The sequence below is a fragment of the Furipterus horrens genome, unplaced genomic scaffold, assembly GCF_987537825.1.
Source record: "Furipterus horrens unplaced genomic scaffold, mFurHor1.1.pri manual_scaffold_8, whole genome shotgun sequence".
In the NCBI taxonomy this organism is placed as follows: domain Eukaryota; kingdom Metazoa; phylum Chordata; class Mammalia; order Chiroptera; family Furipteridae; genus Furipterus; species Furipterus horrens.
Genome location: NW_028327178.1, coordinates 31,268,705 through 31,293,648, shown reverse-complemented (window position 1 = coordinate 31,293,648; position 24,944 = coordinate 31,268,705). Strand labels below are relative to the sequence as shown.

At 38.5% G+C, this 24,944-nt stretch overlaps 1 protein-coding gene and 1 pseudogene across 1 annotated transcript in view; one reads left to right on the top strand and one right to left on the bottom strand.

Annotated features, from left to right (window-relative positions):
- Positions 1 to 24,944, bottom strand: part of B4GALT6 (beta-1,4-galactosyltransferase 6) — an 88,210-nt gene that overhangs the window by 13,360 nt on the left and 49,906 nt on the right. Inside the window, exons 4-5 of the mRNA XM_090285677.1 lie at positions 19,596 to 19,720; positions 10,262 to 10,378 (exon numbers count right to left, since the gene is read on the bottom strand). Coding sequence (XP_090141803.1) covers positions 10,262 to 10,378; positions 19,596 to 19,720 — 242 coding nt within the window. The remainder of the gene's footprint in view (positions 1 to 10,261; positions 10,379 to 19,595; positions 19,721 to 24,944) is intronic.
- Positions 15,349 to 15,802, top strand: LOC150002689 (RNA-binding protein 3 pseudogene; annotated as a pseudogene).

Genomic DNA, 24,944 nt, shown 5'->3' with positions numbered 1-24,944 from the left:
GCTTAGTTTTCTTTCTCAAACTGGAATTAGTAACTGTCCTGTTTTCTTAGTTTCTATAGAACTATTATTACTTTGCACAAAAGCCCCAATAAATATGCCCTGTATCTATTAATAATTGCTGTAATCATTCAAACACATCAAGCCATCTATCAACTCCTTCCCCACTCACCAAGCCCAACTCCCACTCCCACTCCAGTGTGATCTGACCATGTACGACTATCATCCTAGGACTTCTCTTTTATTCTCTAGACCATCTATGTCTTTTACTTGGCTTTCTCAGTTTGCTGAGGCACATCCTTCAGCAGCTTCCTAAGTAAAGGTCCATGAAAAAACTGAAAATACCATAGCCTGTCCTCATACATGATTGACATTTTAGTTGGGTGAAAAGTTCTAGGTTGAAAATTACTTTCCCCTAGAATTTTAAAGGCATGGCTCCACACTCTTCTAACCATCAGCATTGCTGAGAAGGCTCATACAATTACAGCATATAATCACTGGTAATTTTTTCTACAGACCCTTTTTGATATCTTCCCTTTTTAATTTATATTCTAAAATCTTAAAATAATCTGTTCCATAGTGAATCTATATTTTACTCAGGTGTACATGTGGGCCTCTTTAATCTGAAGACTCATAGCTTTGCTTCTGGGAAATTTTCTTATATTATCTCTTTGATTATTTTCTCCATTACCTCCTTTTTTCCTGATATATTTTTCCAGAACCCTAATTAGTGAGTGTATTGGTTAGCAACTGAGGTGTAACAAATCACAGCAAAATTTAGTGGCTAAAAATATAATGGCCGTCATTATGCTCACACCTCTGTGGATAGGGAATTCTGACAGGTCAGCAGCAGAGATGCCTTATCTCTGCTCCGTGATGTCTGGGCCTTGACTGGGAGTCCCGTTTCCAAGGTGGCTCACTCACATGGCCAGCAAGATGATGCTGGCAAGTCAGTTCCTCTCCTTGAGTGTCTTCATGACATGGCAGCTGGCTCCCATGAGAGTGAGTGATCCAAGAGACTAAGACAGAAGCAGCAATGCCATTTATGACCTACCCTCTAGTCACATGCTGTCACTCTGTAGTCTGCTGCCTGCACATCAGCTCCTACACATTGCAGGAGGAGACCACACAAGGAAGGGCCTGGTTATAAGGAGGCGAGGGTGCTTGGGGCCATTTAAAGGCTGTTGACTCCATGATGTATTTGTATTCTTAGACTGATGTTCTTATTTTCTTATGTTTTTATTCTATTTTAAGAGTTACTTCCTAAAGTTTATCTTCCAGCCATTCTATTGAAAATCCTCTTTTAGTTCTTCTATTTTCATTTTCAATAATTTTCTTGTTCTGATTATTTTTTCTTTATGGTGTCTTATTTTTTGTTTCATGGATTCATTATCTTCCATTTATTCTCTGTGGATATTGCACAGGGGAACAATTTTTAACATAATTCCTGTTTAGATTTTCCAGCTGTTTTAGACTTAAATAGGCATGCTGATTTCAAAACTGCAGTTAGTATTCTTCTCTCACATCAAGTTTTTTCTCTACAGCTTATCTTAATGAGACCACTCTAGGTTGGATCAGGCCTGCATTGAGGGAAGCACTAGTGCTCTCCTATTGGCTGAGAGCAAACCTCCCTCAAGTGGGGAGAGGTAGGGGATGATGTTGGAGACCAGCGACAGGTTCATATTTGTCTAAGCTATTCAGTTACACATGAGAAGTTGTGTGCTGCTCTATATGGTGAATCGTATTCCAAAGTGTAGTCCAAGGTCTTGCCTGTATACAAGGAGTTAGTAGAATTATTTTTCTTTTATATATGTACTTATTTCCTTTCCTTCAGATCATGTCTGCCTCCGTTATTTCTTGTCATAAGTGCCCAAACAACCCTGACTCATTTTGTTATATCTGTGGCAGTTTCAGCATTCCCAGTAAAAGGATAAACATCGGCGCATTTGTAAGGCAAGCCTACTTTGCATATTTTAAAGTAAAACTTGGTGATCAAGATAAGTCTTGGGCCCCTCACAAGGTGTGCAAGCAGTGTGTTGAGAGTTTACAGATGTGGACAAAGGGAACATGTGATCAATTGCCATTTGGTATACCTATGGTTTGGCAAGAGCCCAGAGATCATTCAAGTGACTGTTACTTTTGTATAGTAAAAACATCAGGATATAACAATAAAAATAAATGTAAAATATATAACAAGAAAAATAAATGTAAAATAGACTATCCTAGTCTACCATCAGCTATACGCCCAATGTTTCATTGAGCTGAAATCCCAATGCCAGTTTTCACCGAACTACCATCTTTTGAAAAACAGGAGTATGGTGAAGAACTAAGTGACAGCAACAATGAAGATTTTGAAATTGAAGATGACTCAGTTCATAAGGGATTTGATCAGCATGAGTTGAATGATTGGTATGAGATTTGAGACTATCCAAAAAGGCTTCAGAACTCCTAGCATCAAGACTGTACAACAGTGATAAACATATATGCACCCAACATAGGAGCACCCAAATATGTAAAGAAAATACTAGAAGACAACAAGAAAGATATTAACAGCAACACACTCATAGTAGGGGACTTTAACACACCATTATCAACAATAGATCTTTGAAGCAAAGAAACACCAAGGACATACAGGCATTAACAACACACTAAACCAAATGGCCCTGATATATATAGAACTCTTCACCCCAAAGAAGCAAAATATACATTCTTTTCAAATGCACATGAGACATTTTCAAAGATAGACCACATGATAGGACACAAAATAAGCCTTAACAAATTCAAGAAAATTGAAATTATATCAAGCATCTTTTCAGACCACAATGCCTTGAAACTAGAAATCAACCTCGAAGAAAAAAATCAAAGACATCCAAACTCATGGAGAATGAATAACACACTATTAAATAATGAATGGGTTAACAATGACATCAAAGAAGAAATCAAGAAGTTTCTGGAACCTAATGATAATGAGCACACAACAGCCCAAAACCTGTGGGACACAGCAAAAGCAGTCCTGCGAGGGAAGTTCATAGCAATACAGGCATATCTGAAAAGGATAGAAGAATCTCAAATAAAAAATCTAACCCCAAAGCTACAAGAACTAGAATAACAACAACAAACAAAGCCTAGGGCAAGAAGAAGGAAGGAAATCAAGATCAGAGCAGAATTAAATGACATAGAGACTAAACAAACAATTCAAAAGATAAACAAAAGTAGGAGCTGGTTCTTTGAAAAAATAAACAAAATCAACAAGCCTTTAGCCAGACTCATCAAGAAAAAAAGAAAGAAGACCAAAATAAACAAAATCAGAAACGAAAGAGGAGAAATCATGACTGATACCACAGAAATACAAAAAACTGTAAGGAACTACTACAAACAACTGTATAACAAGAAATTCGAAAACCTAGATGAAATGGACAAATTTAAGAAACATATAACCTTCTAAAACTGAATCAAGAAGAAGTAGAAAGTCTCAACAGACCAATAATAAAGAATAAAAATCTCCCAGCACACAAAAGCCCTGGACCGGATGGCTTCACAGGCGAATTTTACAAAACATTTAGGGAAGAACTAACTCCTACCCTCCTCAAACTATTCCAAAAAATCCAAGAAGAGGGAAAAATCCCAAACTCTTTCTATGAAGCCAGTATTAACCTAATTCCAAAACCAGGTCAAGACACAACAAAGAAAGAAAACTACAGGCCAATATCACTGATGAACATATATGCTAAAATCCTCAACAAAATATTGGCAAACAGGATCCAGCAACACATTAAAAAGATCATACACCACGATCAAGTGGGATTCATCCCAGGGATGCAAGGATGGTTTAATATTCGCAAATCAATAAATATAATACACCACCCTAAACAAAATGAAAGACAAAAATCATATGATCATATCAATAGATGCAGAAAAAGCATTTGATAAAGTACAACACTCATTTATGATGAAAACTCTCAGCAAAATGGGAATAGAGGGAGCATACCTTAACATAATTAAGGCTATATACGAGAAACCAGAAGCCAACATCATACTCAATGGAAAAAAACTGAAAGCATTCCCTCTGAGATGAGGAACAAGACAAGGATGTCCACTATCTTCACTCCTATTCAACACAGTGTTGGAAGTCCTAGCCACAGCAATCAGACAAGAAAAAGAAATAAAAGGCATCCAAATTGGGAAAGAGGAAGTAAAACTATCATTATATGCAGATGACATGATAGTATACATAGAAAACCTTATATCTCCACTAAAAAACTATTCGATATAATAAGAAAATTTGGCAAAATAGCAAGGTATAAAATAACTATACATAAATCTAAGGCATTTCTGTACACCAACAATAAAATATCAGAGACAGAAACAAAAAAGAAAATACCATTTACTATAGCAATAAGAAAAATAAAGTACCTAGGAATAAACTTAACCAAAGAGATAAAAGACCTGTATTGTGAAAACTACGTAGCACTGAAGAAAGAAATTAGGAAAATACAAATAAATGGAAGCAAATACCATGTTCTTGGATGGGAAGAATCAACATCATTAAAATGTCCATACTACCCAAAGCAATTTATAGATTCAATGCAATCCTTATTAAAATATCAATGACGTATTCCACAGACCTAGAACAAATACTTCAAAAATTCATATGGAACCAAGAAAGACCCCAAATAGCCAAAGCAATCTTGAGACAGAAGAACACATCACAATACCAGACATCAAACTATACTACAAAGCCACTGAGATCAAAACAGTCTGGTACTGGCATAAGAATGACATATAGATCAATGGAACAGAATAGAGAGTCCAGAAATAAATCCAGGACTATATGGTCAACTAATATTTGATAAAGGGGGAAGGAACATAAAATGGAGTGAGAAGAGCCTCTTCAACAAATGGTGCTGGGAGAACTGGACAGGAACGTGCAAAAAAAAGAAACTAGACCACCAACTTACACCACACATGAGCATGAACTCAAGATGGATCAAAGACCTAAATGTAAGCCATGAGACCATAAAAGTCCTAGAGGAAAACATAGGCAGGAAAATTTCAGATATCCCATGTAATGATATTTTCACAGATACATCTCCTAAGGCAAGAGAAATAAAATAAAAGATAAACAAATGGGACTACATCAGACTAAAGAGTTTCTGCTCAGCAAAAGAAAACATCAGCAAGATGAAAAGGGAACCAACCATATGGGAAAACATGTTTGCCAATGATACCTCAGACAAGGGACTGATCTCCAAAATATATAAAGAACTTATACAGCTCAACATCAAGAAAACAGACAACCCAATTAATAAATGGGCAAAGGACCTGAACAAACACTTCTCCGAAGAGGACATACAGAGGGTCCATAGACACATGAAAAAATGCTCAACATCACTAGCCATCTGAGACATGCAAATAAAAACCACAATGAGATACCATTTTACACCAGTCAGAATGGCCATCATCGACAAATCAACAAACAACAAGTGCTGGCGAGGATGTGGAGAAACGGGAACCCTACTGCACTGTTAGTGGGAATGCAGACTGGTGCAGCCACTATGGAAAAGAGTATGGAATTACCTCAAAAAACTGAAAATGGAACTGCCTTTTGAACCAGCAATTCCACTGCTGGAATTATACCCGAAGAATCCCAAAACCCCAATTCAAAAGAACTTATGCACCCATATGTTCACAGCAGCGCTGTTTACAATAGCTAAGTGCTGGAAATAACCTAAGTGCCCATCTGTAGATGAGTGGATCAAAAAACTGTGGTACATTTAAACAATGGAATACTATGCAGCAGAAAGAAGGAACTCCTGCCATTTGCGACAATATGGATGGAACTAGAGAGAATTATGTTTAGTGAAATAAGCCAGGCAAAGAAAGAAAAATACCTTATGATATCACCTAATACAGGAGTCTAAGGAACAACACAAACAAATGAACTAAATAGAACAAGGAACAGAATAACAGTTATTAGGGAGGAGAGGGGAGGGAGAGAAGGGAAATAAGTAAGGGAAGGGTTTAGTCAAAGAACAAGTATAAATGACTCATGGACATGGACAACGGGGGGGGATATGATTGTGGGAGAAGGGGCGGGCTGGGTGGAGGGGAGCTATGGGGGAAAAATGGGACAACAGTAATTGAAAATAAATAAATAAATGAATAAATAGATAAATACTGCATGACAAAAACTTGCTTGAGAAAGGAGCGAAAGTACCCTTCTTTCGATCAAGAAAAAGTACATTTCTGCAGTACTTTTGAAGTGACAATGGCTTGGCATACTGCCATAACATACATGGTTTAAGGTAGGTATTGGGAATTCCAATCTAGAACACAACTGAATGGCAACTGTTCATTGACAGCTCAAAGCAGAGCTTGAAGTGTGTCCTCCTCCACAATGGCAATTTATTTGGTGCAGCCCCAATTGGCCATTCAGTTTGTTTTCATGAAGAATATGAAGACATAAAGAGAGTCATTGATCTGTTACAATATCACAAGCACAATTGGATCATCTGTGTTGACCTTAAAATGGTCTGCTTCCTTCTTGGTCAGCAACACAGATATACCAAGTATCCCTGTTTTCTGTGTATGTGGGACAGCAGAGCTCGTGGGAAGCAATGGGTGGAGTCCAATCGGCCTCCAAGATCTGACCTCAAACCTGGTGATCCAAACATTCTACATGAGCCACTTGTTGACAGAAAGAACATTATATTCCCACCTCTGCACATAAAACTGGGTCTCATGAAGCAATTTGTTAAAGCTTAGTCAACTGAAGGAGACTGTTTCAAGTATCTCATTTTGGCATTTCCTAGCCTGTCATTTGAAAAGATAAAATACCTTAATATGTATGTTTGGTAGCAGAACTACTACTTATACACAATTTTACTTACAGTAACAATACATAGCCTTTATATGAATAAAATAACTCTATATAAACAGTATATTCAGGTAATTTTTTCTTTATTTTCCTTTGTATGTACATTTGGTATGATTTTGGGTATCCTGCACCTTAAAAAGTTGACATGATAGAGAAAATCTGGGGTCATTTTTGGATTCAGATGCCAAAAGTTAGTCAAAAACAAGTGCCTGATCTAACTCAACAAAAATTGTGTTCCCCAGTGTTATGAGATTCTGTGGTCTTCTCTTTTTTTTAGATTTCCTCTATTCCTTCCAAAACCTCTATTTTTTTTTTATACTCCCTTTTTTTGATTGGTTGTGTCTCTTCTTATGGAGGCTTTCTTCAAAATCTGAGAACCCTCGGTTGCCCATTCATGTTTGAGAGTCAGGCACTAAAAAGCTGAGGGAAATGGCCCTACATGTACGTGAGCATGGTGGCATACCATTCTTAACTCAAACACATACACCACACACACATACACACATGCGTGTGCATGAACAAATCCTTAAACCCAATGAAAGCCACAAAGCCCCATTCCTCTTCTGCTGCGCTCTACTTTCCCATGGCTCAGAAAACAGCAACACCCTTGCGCAAGACAAAAACCCTGGCATAACTGCTACCGGTCTCCACTGTCCACACTGCACGTCCAACTCTTCAGCAAATAATATCACTTCTGAATCCAGTGTAGCCCCAAACCAACCACTGCTCCCCTCTGCCCACAGCAGCCCAAGTCAACATCTTTCCTACCTGGACAATTTCAAAAGCTTTCTAATTGTGGTTGTTTTAGCCCTTGTCCCCCTCAGTCTATTCTCTGAACAGTCATCTTATTAAAACGACTGTTAGATCATGTCATTCCTCTACTCAAAACCCTCCAGAGTCTTCCAATCTCATGTGGGATAGTCAAAGTCCTCACCCTGGCATGTTAAGTCCTTCATTACCTGCTTCTCGCCCCCTTTCCGATTTTCTCCCTAACATTCTCTTCCACTCATCCCTCTAATAAGACTAACCTCATTGCCCATACACGCCGTGCATCTCCTGCCAATGCGCCTCCCCCAACATCAGCACAGCTTGCTGCTTTACATCCTTCAGGGCCACTCGAGTCTCACTTCTGCCGAGAGGCCTTCCCTGAATACTCTGTATGACAGAATACCTCTCTCCCTCCTTCCTTTGCACTGAGTGCCACCTGCCATATCACACAATTATTTACTGCCCGTCTCTCTTCACGAAAACAGGACGGGCCTTACCCGGTTTGTTCTCTTCTGTATCTGCTTTGCTGAATAAATGAAAGTGGGCTTCGTTGAGGCGATAGTGATGAACTGGCCTTTTCCTATAGAAACTTCCAAATATGAGACTGGACATCTTTTTCCTGAGGCTAATACATTTCTCTAATGAAGGCATCACTCATGCCTCACCTCAGCTGGAGAGGCTGAGGAGATTCATAACGAACTGCCGGCTTCAAAAAGCTGAACAGAAAAAGGTGTGAGGGTCCTGGGGTCAGCATGCAGACTTACTTAACCCCTCTGTTTTGAGGCCTCACAGGACAGCTCTGTCAGCACAGTCAGTGATTTCTCCAGAGAATGACCTCCTCAAGATACAACTGAATCATCAGCTGGCAGCACAAGCAAAAATGAGGAACTAGGGATTTGATTGTTTTGTAATCCAACGTTCAGATAATCCCCTTACTTTAGCCCAATGCTTTAGTCCATTTTCTGTGACGCATTTCAAGTGAGGAGATTTACAGGGGTTTGTCCAGGAAATTGATTCAGTTCTCGTCACAATCACCCTCACCAAGCACATGGGTTTGAACAGCCTCTGCTCTCCTAAGGGAGTTGCTAGTGGTCCATCCAGAAATGTGTTGAAATCTCCCAACTACTTCTATCACTTTGTCCTTGTGGTTTAATAACTTTTCTCAAGTTTTTCTTTCCTTCTCATTTTAGGAATTTAGAAAGGAGAAGAGGTAAATGCATGTGCAATCTTCCTTATTTAACTAGGAGCTCTGGGCTGCTCTTCAACTGCTCAGCACTTCTGGGCACCAGTCCAACAGAAAAATTGCTCTTCTATTTCATACGTGCTAAAGATGTTACTGCTCAAAACCATGCACTGTCAAATACACTGGCCTGAATTAGTATTGATAGAGGCTGGGATTCTGACTTAAGAGGTTTATAAAATATGGATCTCAGCTGCTCTGCACAGATTTCTTCGTCACAAACACAAAATAATTCAATGACACTGGACTCTCAGGAGAATACACCTTAAAATCATAGGCAGATAGCTCATCTCCCAACATGTTACAGAGACTGAAGTTTTAAAAAAGGAAACTAGCAGTTGGTAAACTGAGTTCACAATTATGGCTATCATGAAAGTAGCTAAGTTTTTTATGTGTTAACAAGTTTTAAAAAGTCAATTTTCATAGTATAGGTTGTTATATAAAAAGTACATAGGCACTATGTACTATATGATCATTATTTGCTTAGGGAACAAACCTTAAAGGGTAATCTACATACAGAGAAGTACAGATTTTATTAAAAACCAAGTATTTCCTGTAGAATAAATAGAGGCAAGAAGCTAAGGGCAAGAAATTAAAAAGAAAAAAAAAAAGGAGTAAAGGATTTCCTAGAATAAACCACACAGGAGCTGGCAAACATAGTATATACTACAATCTTAGAAATAAAATTTGAATATTTTCTACCTCCAAAAAACCAGTCTCTAATAATATAAAGAAATACATTTCTAGTCAAGTTTAGTGTGAGTAAAATAAAAAAAGGAAGGATCAGGATAGAATGAGTTCATCGGTGTCAAAACCAGAAGTATCTAAATTATACATATATTTGAAACACAAACAAAATGTACATTTTTAGAAATGCCACGTAGAAATCAGTGATAAAATTCAGCAAGTGCCCTAATGTTTGGGAGCTGGGGTCACGGAAAGACCAAGAAAGAAATCAAAGATGACATGTTAAGTGTAAAACTAGATAATCACAGAGGTAGAAAAATAGAAGTATGGAAAATATCTCTAAAGGTTCAAATAAGATTGAAAGAAATTGTGTATATGAAGCACTGAGACAATAAAAATATTTAGAGAGAAAAATTAGCTGATCATATGAAGGATAGAGAAAAAAAAATTTTACTTAAATAGGTAAGATATAAGATTATTTAAAATAATAAAGCACATCAACTGATAAATGGATTAACAAAATATGGTCTACACCATAAAAGCTCAATCCAAAATTCAACTTTATCCAAATATAAAACCAAGGATTTGAGTTACTGGATTAACCTTAAACTAAATATTTTAAATCAAACCCTATCTAAGAGTTAATTACATTGTAGTAGACTTGCTTACCATTAAAAAATATATATTCTCACCTGTTCAATGACATAAAAGGCAAATTCCAGCCGTTGTTTCTGGAGCATTGGAATCAGATGCAAGAAAAAAATCGGAAGATGTTCGTGGCGATTACGGAAAGGAATGAGAACTGCCACCTTTAAAGTAAAATATTAACACCTGTAAATAACATAGCAACAAACCATTGAGGTAAAGATGAATACTAATCCTTAAAAATGTATGCTGTTTTTAATGTCATATACCCTTAGGAATTTTCTCACCAGAGATCTAACAGTGAGCAAAAACAGACATGGCCCTTGCCTTTGAGCCTCTTATGGTCTTGTGAACCTAAAGAGATATAAATGGGATCTGAGGGCCATTCTAAGGATTACGGTCCTTATTCTATGAACACCATGACAAGTCATGGAAAGACTGAAGAAGAGTGATAAAATCAGATGTGGTGATGTCAGAGACTACTATGGAGAGTTGATTGTAGAAAGGCAAAAATGGACTCAGGGACATGGTTTGTTAATGTAATAGTTAATGTACTAGTTGAGATAAGAGGTGATGATAGCTTGAACTGAGGTGAAGTTGAAGAAGAGAGGCGCATGTTGTTTTGAAATATTTAAAAGGTAAAGAGACAAAATTTGTTTATGGATGAGATATGAGAAGTGAGGGAAAGAGATGTGTTCAAGAGTAACTTCTGGGTAATAACTTTATGGTGTTTAAATTGAATTTAAAAGAGATACCAGTTAAGTATCTATTATTCACACACGATTTATCTGGCCCATAGCTATTTTTGAGAAATATAACAGATGTGTCATGGAATATACATGAAGCTTTATCATTATATTAATATACTATTTTTCATTTAATCAAGATGTACAATTAAATTTTTACCACCTGTAGTTTATTTCAGTGGTAGGAAAATATCCAGGTTAAAATAAAACTGACAATAAAATTATATTTAAAATATTGACCTTAACAAAAAAAGATCATGTAAGCAGTAAACACACAGAAATTTGTCCTTGATAAGTCAAAGAAAAATCTGTTCATATAAACCCCTCCTCCCAAAAGAAAAAGCAATGTATATGGGAATTAGAATGGTTTCTCAGTAGATCAGTCTTTCGTCTAATAGAAAAAACATTTCTTGGAACTATCTAAATCAAGACTAGAAAACATCATCTCTATAAAATGTGTTAATATGAGAATAAATGAATAATTATCAATCATCACTTAACTCAAATCCTGTTTTCTAAATCTAAGCTTTGTCATCTAAGCCAAGTCACCCTCTAGTTCAGTTTGCTCTTGAAACAGTTAAAATATTTTCTAAATATTACCTTCTTAGTGATTTCTGAGCTAAGCTGGCTTTAATGTAATCATAAATTTTCTAATTAAAAAACAAAAATTGAAATAAGTTTACTACATGTTATAAATTCCAAAATCATTAGATTTTCAAAGAACAAAACAGTCAAAATATATCTAATTAAAATTTTTGTGTCACTCTACATTTTTAAACACAATCTAAATTTGCTATTATAAAAAATTATTTAAGAACATTAAATCTGCAATTTATTAAAATTTCACATCTACCAAATAAATTTGACTAACAAATGAATAAATGTAAATAATTGGGAGTGCACAAGTTTAGGACCTAATCCTACCTGTAAAATCAGGCCATGGCATTAGATGTAGCCAATAAAAAATAGTTACATCTACCTTGTGTTTTATATTACCGGGGTCATAAATGAGAGAGATTTTTAAATTCTTAAAATAGTTTTATTTAGAGCAAACAAGAGATGACTTAGTAATATTGAAGATGTCTAAACAAGAAACTCCACCACTAACTTTCCTTTAATGCTGACAGGATAGCAGAAAAAATGGCACTCTGAGACTGATATTTTCATGTGTACTTTGCTTTATATTTGCCAAATGGTGGGAACTAAAGAGTCTTGGGGACCCTGCCAGCCCCACTCTGGATCCCATTCCCTTTTCGTTTGCCCCATAAAGTACCTCTTGGCTTATGAATCTGAGGCCACAAAGCTGCTAGAGCAACCGACCCCTATCCAACAGTCCCTTCCAGACTCCCACACGAGGGTTACTGGGGGTGCTGGGCGCTCCCTACTGATTGGGAACTTGCTGATGGCCTTCAGTATCAATTATTAGTGTATCCAAGGAACTTCCAAGTCAATACAGCTCCCAGGGCAGTTCAGGGGACCCCTGGGTTAACTCTTGGGCTATGAAAAGTAAAAGGAGAGAAAGGAATTAATAGTGAGTACAGATCCCTACCATTGATCTTATCTGAAGATTATCAGTGTGATAACTTCTATTGAAATAAGAGTCAAGCTTGCCCTTGCCGGCTTTGAACTAGCCAAAAGTTGCCTGCCTCAGATGTAAAGTAAGTGAGCTACTAAAGCAGTTAAGGTGAGTCATGAATTTAAGGGAACAGGCTATTCAATAGCTCCAGAGTCCATATTATTTACAATTAGGCTGAGTGATGAGTTAAACATATAAAAATAAACAAACGCAAAGTCATAGTCCTTTAATACTGCAATTTTTTTCAATTAAGCATTTAAAATATCAAAGTTGTTTTTGTTTTTAATCTTACAAAGAAACAGACTATTATAAAAGAAAAAATATGACCATTACCTTCGCAAATTCAAATAAGCAAAACGTTTTAACAGCAAGTGTCCACATTTTAATGAGACAGTTATCAAAAATTTTAAATGGTATGCCTAAAGCCAAATTTTTATTAAAATAAAGCTAAACAGTATCTTAAAATTTCACTCAGCATGTCCCTTCTTGTGCCTATGGAATGACATTCTCAATAGTTTACAATTTATTGTCTGGAAAAAGAAGATCTCAGTGTTCTATGATAATTTACTTCAAGGTTTAATAGCCTTTGTTTCAGAACATTCTCTCTTAATATGCCTTAACCTGCTGTTTGAGCTACTCTCCTGCTGATGCATCTCCAGTGGCGCAAGAGAACATCTGGTCATTATCTTCTGAAAAACAACACTTCATCTTCATGAATCTCTCCTCACCTCCTCTGTTCAAGCAAAATTATCCCATCCAGTCTGCTCCCACTTTAAAACCACGAACCTTACTGAGTTTATGCATCTATTTTTCTCCCTTGCTTACTTTCTTCTTGCCACAAAGAGATTAGTAAGGAAAATGGTGTTTATTGCCTAAATTTTTGTCCTATTTTTAAACTTCAAGCACAGCCTCAGCTACGGTGTCCCTAATGACCTGGCTTCAGACTAGCCTACTGTGAGGGTGCACTAGCTACCTGCTCCTAGGATGAAATGAAGCAGAAGCTACCAAGCTCTTATTCTCCTGTGGCATTTTCAGGTCCACCTTCCTTTTCCTCCTCATCTCCACTGCCTACAGGAGCTTCTCAAACAGGAGACACTTGATTAAAAAAATACATACACAGGTTCTTGTCTCTTCCCACCAACAGGCTCAAAATGAGTTCCACAATCTTCATTTTGCCAAATACCCCAGGTAGTTCTGAGACAGGTGGCTAAGACCCATCTTTGAGGATCCTTGGACTAGAAATGGAACTCTAGGCCTCTAAGTGGATAACAGCATTAAGCAGCTGCCTGGTTCTTTACACCTTTAAGATTTGGACCAAAGTTGTTCAGACCTCTACCTGAACCCTGCATGGAAAGGTAATGTCATGGATATACATTTTCATCTCATATTTCCTTTAGAAATTAGCATCCAGCCTGTACTGAATCTTCTACTCAAATCTGAAGTGTTCAGAAATACCTAGGAACTGCTGAAATCACTGGTTTTAGATTTCCATTCCAGTGAACTAGCCATCAATTATCGTATTTTTAACTCCATAAGACGCACTTTTTTTCCCCCCAAAAGTGGGGGGAAATGTCTGTGCGTCTTATGGAGCAAATATTGTGTCACAGATCATAATGTGTATTACCTGACCTGTCAGCGGTGGTGACAGCTGTTAAAAGAGGAAGCAGTGGACCCATGCAAAACCCCTGGGGATGCTTAAATGTCCCACTTTACTGCTGAATCTCAGGGCATCTGGTCAGTTGCCATCCGCCTCTGTCCATCACCCGGGACCTGGGAGAGTACAGAGAGCCTCCTAACACTCCCAGCTACAACCACTGACCTGTCAAATCAGCTGAGGCTAAAAACAGGTATGAGGCACAGGGCCAATTGCCAACTGTCTTTGACACTGGGCGGGGTCTGTGTCAGTAGAACCACCTCCAATCACCAATCACTGTGTCTTAAGCCCTGCCAATCACAAGAGGCAGATGGGTGGAGCTGCAGTAACACACTCTCTTCCCGCTACCGGCTCCGTTAGATGCTACAGCTGTCTCGTCTACCTCCATACTGTTTCCAGTGCACACCAGATTTCTGTGTGAGGGGGCCAGCAGTAACTGGGTGAGCAGCCATAAATGCTGAAGTTTGTAGTATATAAAGGGAGTTGGGTGTGGTCACTATTCTAGTAGTGACACAGGCACTGAGGGGATTAAGGAGCATCACTGGCCGTAACAGGCACTGGGGGTAGTCCGCCAGAATCTGTAACTAGGATAGCGATACTCTCAGTGACTGTTACAACTAGTGATACTGCTTAACTCCCTCAATGTTAAGGAAGTGGAGGAAACAGGAGCATCAGCTGCAAAAAGTAGATACAAGTAAGCACACTTTTTGTGGGCATGCTGCAAAGTGGACACAGTTAGATGTGGACATGAAAGAATGGATCACACATGAAAGAATGGCTTCTCGGTCTCTACAAAAATGATAATATATGAAGCCAAACACATTGCTCTAGAGAAAGGCATTCAGGATTTTACTGGATCACTATCATGGTGTTACAGATTTATGAGGCGATGTGGCCTTGCCATGTGCACCAAAACTAGAATTGCGCAAAAAATGCCAAAAATATGTGAATCTAAGATTCTGTCTTTTCATAAATTTGTAATTGATGCTAGGAAGAAAAATGATTTCAAAATTGGCCAGATTGGGAATATGGATGAAGTCCAACTAACTCTGATGTGCTATCTAATAAGACTGTTGATCTGGCCCAGTCGCTCTGCTCCTCAACAATAACTGTGTATTCGGCTGTTTTACTTAATTTGTAGGACTCCAATTCACAGCCATGTCCTCCGAAGAAGGGAAGCTCTTTGTTGGAGGGCTCAACTTCAACACCAATCAGCAAGCTCTGGAAGGCCACTTCAGCAGCTTCGGGACAATTTCTGAAGTGGTCATTGTCAAGGACCGGGAGGCTCAACGATCCCGGGGTTTGGCTTCATTACCTTCACCAATCCAGAGCATGCCTCAGATGCAAAGAGAGCCATGAATGGAGAATCACTGGATGGTTGTCAGACCACGCAGGCAAGTTGGCCCGTGGAACCAGAGGGGGTGCCTTTGGGGCCCATGGGCGTGGCCGCAGCTACTCTAGAGGTGGTGGGGACCAGGGCTATAGGAGTGGCAGGTATGATAGTCGGCCTGGAGGATAGGAATGTGGATATGGAAGGTCCAGAGACTATGGTGGCAGCCAGGGTGGGTATGACCGCTACTCAGGAGGAAATTACAAAGACAATTATAACTGAGATGAGGTATGCACACCTAATATACACAAGGAATAAAACTTCTGATCCAGGATCGTCCTTCCAAATGGCTGCATTTATAAAGAGTTTCAGAGCTGCACTGAAACATCCATTTTAGTACATAAATGTATTTTTGAATTGAGCTCCTAAGGTAGCTTGTTAAAGACCTTTTAGAAAGTTTTGTGTGGTTTTTTATTTCCTCCCATTCAGACAAATTCTGGGACATTATTAGTTTAGGCTCAGGATTCTTGGCCACGCACACACACACAAATGTTTGACCAGACTTTCCCCCTCTCCCCAGAAATAATATGCATCTAGGGACATTTTCAAAACTTATACAGTGTTTACCATGGTTAGGAAGCAATTTCCAAATATAACTACAGGAAATCATGAACATGATTACTTTAGAGGTGTTTTTTACTAACGATCACTGCCCTAATTATGTAGATGTTTATTTTATATATATATATTTTTTTAAAAAACTGTTGATCTGAAAAGTGCGAAAACCATAACCGTGAAAACCTCAAGACGAGAAAACCCATTACATCGTTGTGTTGTCCTGCTGTGCAGACGGCACCAAATTGCCACCAATATTAATTTTCAAAAGGAAAAACTTTCCAAAAGAAGTGGTTCCACAAGGAATTGTTGTGCACATTCATGAGAAAGGATGGATGGACGAAAATGGAATGAGAGTATGGGTTGAAAAAGTGTGGTCCAAACGTCCTGGAGGGCTTCTGAAAAAACCTACCTTATTAGTGCTTGACCAGTTTGGAGCACATATTAGCAAAACTACAAAAAAGAGCTTTCAAGAAGTGACGCCTCATCTAGCTGTAATTCCTGGGGGTCTTACTAGCCAGTTACAACCTCTAGACATTTCCATCAACAAACCATTTAAAGTCTTTATTCGAGAAGAGTGGAACAAATGGATGGCTACTGGTAATCATGATCTGACACCTACTGGATGAATGAAGAGGCCCATTATCACTCAAGTTTGTGAATGGGCGAAAACATCATGGCATTCAGTGAAGGATGAAACCGTTGAACAGTCATTCAAAAAATGTGGTATTAGCAATGCCTTAGATGGAACTGAAGATAGTATCATATACGAAGATAGAAAAGAAAGTGATACCAGTGATTGTGAGCAACTGAGCTTCCTAAATTCTGACACTAGTGATGATGAGTTCTTGGGGTTCCCAGGAAACTAGAAGAGTACTTGAACCTTAAAGTCTCTCCTCATTTGTTAATGACAGTGATGATGGTTCTTAATACCATTGTTCACTGCTGTTCACTTTACATGGTTGAAATATTATTCTGTTATATTTTATTAAATATTTTAGTATACCACTTGATTCAGAATATTTTTTTTTCGGCCCTGGCTGCTGTGGCTCAGTGGATTGAGTGTTGAACTGCGAGCCAAGTGTTGCTGGTTCAATACCCAGTCAGGGCACATGACTAGGTTGCACATCAGGTCCCCAGTTGGGGACACAAGTGAGAGGCAACCACACAGTGATGTTTCTCTCCCTCTTTTTCTCCTTTCCCCTCTCTCTAAAAATAAATAAAGAAACAAACAAATGAATTTCTTTTTTTTTTTAAGAATATTTTTTTCTTGTTTTCCTCCTCTAAACCTTATGGTCAGGTGCGTCTAATAATGAAAAAAAATGGTATTTTTTTTTTAACCTCCAATATTAAAATCAAGTTAGTAACAGATGTTTGACATAAATCTAATTATTTCTTCTTTCCCTCCTCCCAACTCTATTCCAGGGTTAGAATGAGACACTATTAAAATGGAAACAGTGGAGCAGTGGGGTTATTTAATTAATTAAATATGGCAAGGAGAGGTCACCTTTGAATTATCTCTGGGTTTCTTCTCACACCTTTAACTGCATAGCTCAGAACTAGAGACCGTATTCTCAGTAGAATCTTTGCAAAGTTGAAATAAAAGAAGCATTACCATATAGTTCCTAGATAAAATAAGCTAGTATTTAGATCCTTGAATTAGCTTGCTCCCAGAAACTCCACTTTCAATATTATTGTCCACTGATGCATATGGAGTTGACAGTCTATTAAAATCTCTAAGTTGGAACTACTTATATGTGATATACCTGTCTGCTGGAAAGTGAGAAAAAAAAAACATGAAATTAAAAATCCAATGTCTGATATAGAGCACTGGAGAAAGGACAAGAATACTTAATTTTTCTAATCCCAAAGTTTTCTAGTAGGATGACACACAGTGCACATCTGAGAGGGATATAGTACACCACATGAATATATGTCTGAGGACTAACCTCCATGCTAACCCACAGCCTTGGTGACTGAGTATGCTTTTCCTCCATTAGCATCCAATGCACTACTCATCATCCAGGTAAGAAAAATAATTTATTTGGCCAGGACATTTTTAAAAAGTGTAATTATATAAATTGAGCTACATTATATATACAAATGTGATAAATTCAATCATGAAATATGAAAAGATTCATTTATTAGCCAAATATGATCTGGAAAATGGCATAAGACAATTATAAAATAGAATATGTCACCAAAATTTGTCCTGGAATTCATTTAAGAAGCTTTACAACTCAACAGGGCATTTGTCACATAAATGTAGTTTAACAAAACTAGGTTTAGTGCTTAACTTTTGCAGGGTGGGCCAAAGGAGGTTTACAGTTGTAATACAAATAGTACAATACTTAATAAATTATAATATAAGAATAAACTCTGCTTTGCATACGCACAACTGTAAACCTCCTTTGGCCCACTCCTATATGTGACAACATGCTCTGTGTTAGGAGTGCAGATACAGGAGTTCACATCCCCAAACACAAAGAGCTCAAGGTCAGTTAATAGAGGATTTCTCTCATAAGCTTAACAGCATAGAATTCTCCTTCACAACAGTGACTTTGGGGGGGGGGGGTACTAAAAAAGAAAAAAAAACAAATATTTCAGCAGAATACTAAAATTTTAAAAGAGAAATTAAAAACCATTCCCAGATTAAGGTTAGATCACAGTCCTTTAGGACATAACATTTAATTTAATCAAATGCATTTTTTTACTTGAATTATGTCAATACTATTTCCTACCCAACCATAAAAACATCACATGAATAACTACTTAACTAATTTCATAGCATTGAGAGCAAGTCAAGTCTAAACCATGGTTTTCAATTATTTTTAAACAGCAGAAGCAGGCCTTCTCCCATATAGTTTTTCAAATAAAACATTAAGTAGAATTTTGATATAACAAAAAGATAAAATGTTTATGCTCTGCCTTCTGAAACAGAGGTGAAGAGCCCAAAGTTCTCCTTTTTGTCTCACAGTGACCTCTGAGTGGCCTCTTTAGAATTCTGGGACTTCAAGGCGCAGTGCTTGAAAAACCCAATGCTAGATCCAGCTGGAAATCAAGATATTAATATCCCCTCCACAAGCTCTCATCAGCTCCAGCACTTGGCGGGGCTATGCCTACAAGTGTCAGTAATCATTAGCGATAGTTGCAGGAAACCGAGAAATCATAGCCTCTCTTTCAAACAGAAGAGAATTGAAAAAAATTCTATTACCTGTATCTTTAAGACTGGTAATAACACATGAGCATATATTTTGTATATGCATAGGTGCACTTTCAGTCTTCATAAGAAATACTATTAAGTTACATTTGAACTGTGAATACCTACACATTAAATATAAAAATATTGATGTCTTAAATTTATCAAGACTTAAAGGTATTTCACATATATTCTGAATCAGGCACACTTTTCCCCAAATGCACAGTAATTTCACAATATTTATGAGAAAATTTACCTCACCTTCCATCTGGGTTTACAGTCCTTAGGTCTCCAATGACCTCCTGGCTCAATATCTAAATCCTTGGAGAAGAGTTGATGAATTTCATCAAAGCTGACTTCACTTACATTGACATTGAGAAATCCTCCTAGAAAGTCAAAATCATGAAGAACTCTTTTAATATTTTTTGCCTTAAAGATGAAGTATGACAAGCCAACAGTCAGTAGGGTAACTGGCATAACTTAGTTGCCAAAACAATATGTTTATTCCTGTTATGACCACATAATTGTTAGTATCATCACCTTTCAATTTTAGTTTGGCTGATAACTATACGGTCACACTATTATTACCTTTACTAAATCAACCAGAAACAAATAAAATTGTTTCAACTTTTGGGTTTTGAATATTTTAATGTTCTTTGGGAAATGTTTGCATGTCATTACAATTCAGCACATCATTGCAATTTAATTATTCAAGTATTTAAAAATAGTCAACATAGAGGACATGACAGCACAGTTAATTAAAAGAGTTAATTAAGCACTTAGACTGACCAGGAGAGGAATCATAGCTTTTGTCAATTGGGGAAATTACTTCTCTGTGCCTCAGTTTCCCCTTCAGTAAAAGGTGATGATAATGACTGCCCCCCAAAAGTGGTTGTATCCATTAGATGAAATACTGTGTGTGAAAGATCAAGTACAGTGTCCACACAGAGATACATACACACATTCAATAAATGTCAGCTACTATTACTGTCATCTACTTTTCTTAGGAGAGAAAATCTGCAAACACAATTCTGCAATTTATTCTGAGCACCCACCACATATCCCTTTTATATGCAAAACTGGAAAACCATAGACCTCTAAAATATTCCTGGTCTAACAGGCACTCACTCTAGAAATTAACAAGTCAGGGTATGATATTACTGAAGGTGTTTTAACTAATAAGTTTTTTAATCTATACCACTGAAATAGGAATGAATTGGCTGGAAAATCATTCCCATTAACTTAATTAAAACGAAACGAAGAAGAGAACTAAGTTCTTTCTAGCCTCTTGATCTCATAAAATAGAAACCGACAAATGTTGAGGTTTCCCATTTCAAGTCTGCTGAGCCTCAATGGTCATGATTTCACAATATAAAATATTCAGTCCCTTTTGAGGGAGCCCCTTTCCTGGCTTCTGCTACTCTATATTCTATAAGGCTTCCACAACTGCCTCTCTTCCCATCCCCCTCTCCATCAGTAGCTTCCACTACCACTGGGGCATGCTAGAAAGAAATATTTTAACATGCAAATGCCTATCTTTCGCAGAGTAAGCTGGGGAAAAATTTGCAATCTTCTGTCTGCCTATTCTGCTGACAATGTTTGTGGTCTTTTATAACCAAATATCTGTCCTTTAGTATGACAAGATTTGCAAAGTAGCTAATCTTAGATCAGAGTGACCCATGAACTTGCAGAGAAACAGTAGGTGAAATGTAAGAGCAACCAGTCAATGTAAGTACAGATTATCATGATTCAGCTGACAAAAACAAAATCTCGCACTATAATCAAATGAAAGACACACAAATAAATCTGATGTATCTAATGGTATGCATGATCGCTAAAATGATAGTAATTAGGCTAAATAATAAGCAGTTCATATAAGTAACTGAAGCTGGTATTCTTTATACACTGTGAAGCCAATTTTTGTGCCTTTTTTCCAGCTTTATTGCTTCAACAGCTGTAATCATCATTATTGTTAGGAGTTTCTCCAATATCACTTCCAGTTTAATTTTCATCTTGAACACACATGTGCTGGCAAATTAAAAGGCAGACCTTCTATCTTTCCCCTTGATGAACAGGGCCGCCTGTGTTCATACTTACTCCTGACTGTCCCTCCACCCACATTCCTCAGAGTCCCTTAGCAGCTTTCCTATGTGCTTATTGCTCTTTGCTCTGAAATCCTAATCACTTGCTGGCTGAAGGCCCAAGATGACCCAGTGGCAACATCACTGTTTGTTTGTTTTCTGGAGGGGGAACAGGCCTCCAGGACAGGCACTGCCAACACTGGGAACAGGAAAAGTGGCATCAGAAAGAGAGAAAAAAGAATAAACATTAATTAGTGGGAGTGGAACGGGGTGGTGTTAAGGCGAAGATCCTGTTCATAGGAAGGGAAGGGAAGAGCATTTTACTATATAGTGTGTGGCCAGGAAGACGCACTGAGCAGATAAACTAGTGCGGACATGGTTGCCAAACTGCCCCTAGTAGAAAGAACCTCTTAAGGTGAGCCTGTGATTAGGAGAAGGAGAACTTTGGGTCCCCCCACCACTGCACCCACTAAAGGCTACTTTCACCTCCTTTACATGTGGGGCTTCCCCTTCGGGTTTCACTCCAGAAAGCGTTCCAGTGTTTAAAGCCCAGAGAGCATACAGCCTTCTTTACTGAAAAGAAGTAAGCAATCAGACAGGCCAGCCCCCTTTATTGCAACTTGCTAAAATTTCAAGGACAACTGAAGAGCAAGGATCCAGAGCTCCACAGGGAACTCCCAGCCTTCACTCTGTGCTAAATCTAAGGTTTTCCAGTGAGAACATGTGCACTCTTTCCTCAAGCAGAGATTAAAATGTCGAAAAATAAATACATTGGCTGGAATCCATTTACCCAGCAGTGTAATCAATCAGCACATAAAATCAATCAACACAGTTTTGCCTTGTAATCCACCCAATAAACCTTTGGTCCACCCCTAGAGGCCTCGTCCCCTTTATCACATGCTTCCCAGTTGTCTTTCTAGTCCCTGATTTGATGAGCGCACAACCGCCTTTAAAGCCAGAATCCACAACCACTATTACTCTATTTCCTCAACCCTGAGACACATTCATTCTAGTTTTAGCATTCTGAAATAGGACTTACCTACCATGATGTGCGTGTTTAATGTACTGCTTTTTTCTTGTTCCTCATTAAAGATGTGTCAAGGAAGTATGCTGTATCATATACTTCTCCTGCATTTTCAAATGTGTCTTCCAGAACCATTCAATTGCCAAGAAATTTCCACAGACTCTATCTCAATGTTTTTTTCTAGACTACCACCCCCCACCTTAATACCACTGCTCATCTTAAGGGACCCAGTATTCTTCCTTTCAAATCGTGCTAAGTGCTCACTTTTCTGTGTCTACAATCTCGAAGCCAGACATAAAAGTATTCTGCAGACTCCAACCTACACCTTACCAAAAAAAGTAATTTACTTGCTTCATATTTTTACCTCCTTTGAAGTTTATGACTTTCAGCCACACCACCTTCAACATCCAGCCATGTTTACTGACAGGCTCTCCCCGCCCTGTGCATCATCCTGAGCTGTAGCTGTACCCTGAGAGCATCACTGTCACCTGGAACTCACTGGCAGTGTCAGAGGTGAAAGCCTGTAAGTTCTGGCTTAAAGTTTGCTCAGCTATATCCCCATTCTTCCTGTCTAGCCAGTTTCCTAATAAAGCAGGTCGCTAATTTTGGTGGTCTGGCTGAGAAGCACCCGGCGTGCCAGTTTAGAACAGTTTCCTGGCCTCATTCTCAAAGCTCCTGTGTCACTGGATGTCCATGGGTCATATCTGTGGCCACCCAGCTTTGTCTTTATCTGAACACATGTCAGCTACCTGAACTGCCCACCACTGAGTCCTGCCTCCCAGAGGAAGAAGCTAGAACCTACTCTCCAAACCTCTAGCAGACAGGTACTGTCACATGCCCAGATACACACTGAAGTAGAAGTGAACATGAGGACACGAGCACTTCGCAAAACTATCTTTCAGTGAAAATGGTAGCAGAAGCTTCTGCCTTTAGGGGCACCAGGAGTGGCCTCTTTGCTCTCTAGGCCCAAGCACGCTGGTGGGAGCTGCAATCGCTGCCAAGTGGTGGTAGGATTCTCTGCAGAGTGGTCTCAACCTTGTTTGGGCTGGCCAGCCTCTGAACCTACTCCTGTGGCCACCCGCGTTTTATGAGGGCTGCCTAATATCATTTCACCAATTCTCTTTCCTCTTAAATTGAAGTGAGTTGTATTCCATGGTTTATAACCAAGAGACCCAACTTCCATTGTGAGCCCGGGGTTTGGCTTACAGGCCTGCAATTTGAACCAGAATCTCAGCTCATTTGGGGGCAGATCATCCCTGAACCACACTGAGGGAAACAGAGCTCCATGAGTTTCACCTAACTGTAGCACCCTGCAATGGACTGAATATGTTCCTACCCCAAAACCTGTATGCTGAACCCCTAACCCCCAATGTGATGGTACTACGAGGCGGGGTCTTAGAGAAGTATATAGGTCATGAGTATTAAGCCCTCGTAACTGGGATTTGTGGCCTTACAAAAGAAAGCCCTTGCTTTGCCAACCATGTGAGGGCACAGGGAGAAGACAGCCACCAATGAAAGGAGCCTCCACCACATGTTGAAATCTGCTGGCCCCTAAGCCATCCAGTCTGTGGCAGGGCTGTTTTTAGCAACCTAAATGGACTAAGACACACCTATACACCTGCACTCGTCCCTATTTCTTCTCCCTTCCTGACCTGCCACAGCTGATCAACAGTTTTCCATGTTTGAATTCTCTACCCTAAAAATACCACCGAAGGAAATCATATAAGCACATAGATTTATCCCATCATTTATGTTGCCTTGATCATCATAATTTTTCAACAAAAACAGGAGTCACAATATTCTGACCCCATGGGGGTGGTAGATGGGCTCTCTTGGCTAGCCATCTTTTAATTCATGATTAAAATTCACTTCTCATTCCCCTACTACAGCTTTTTAACTATGTACTCCTCCCATCCAGGAGGCATGTCTTGTCTTGGTTGCCCCCTCATATGTATGTGCCCCCATACTTTATAAAAAATATAAAGGCAACAGGCATAAACCCCTCAATTTTCTCCACCTGACCGCCAAATAAATGTACTCTTGCCACAGAGAAGGTGGTGTTCCTACTATTGAGTTGGCCAAAAAGTTTGTTTGGTTTTTTCCATACACTGGCTCTAGTAGTGCTTAGTTTTAACTTCTTTTGAAACATTTATTTTAGATTGTATTGTAACAGCTGTCATATCGGCATGCATGTTTTTAAAAACTTATCAAAATTTGTTTATTTTCCTGCAGCCATTTTAATAGTGATAATGGAGAAAATACGCAACATTTTCAGCATATTATGCTTTATTATTTCAAGAAAGGTAAAAACAACTAAATGCAAAAAAGATTTGTGCAGTGTATGGAGAAGGTGCTGTGACTGATCGAATGTGTCAAAAGTGGTTTGTGAAGTTTTGTGCTGGAGGTTTCTCGCTGGACGATGCTCCATGTTTGGCTAAACCAGCTGAAGTTGATAGTGTTTAAGTCAAGACATTAACTGAGAACAATAAACGTTATACCATGCAG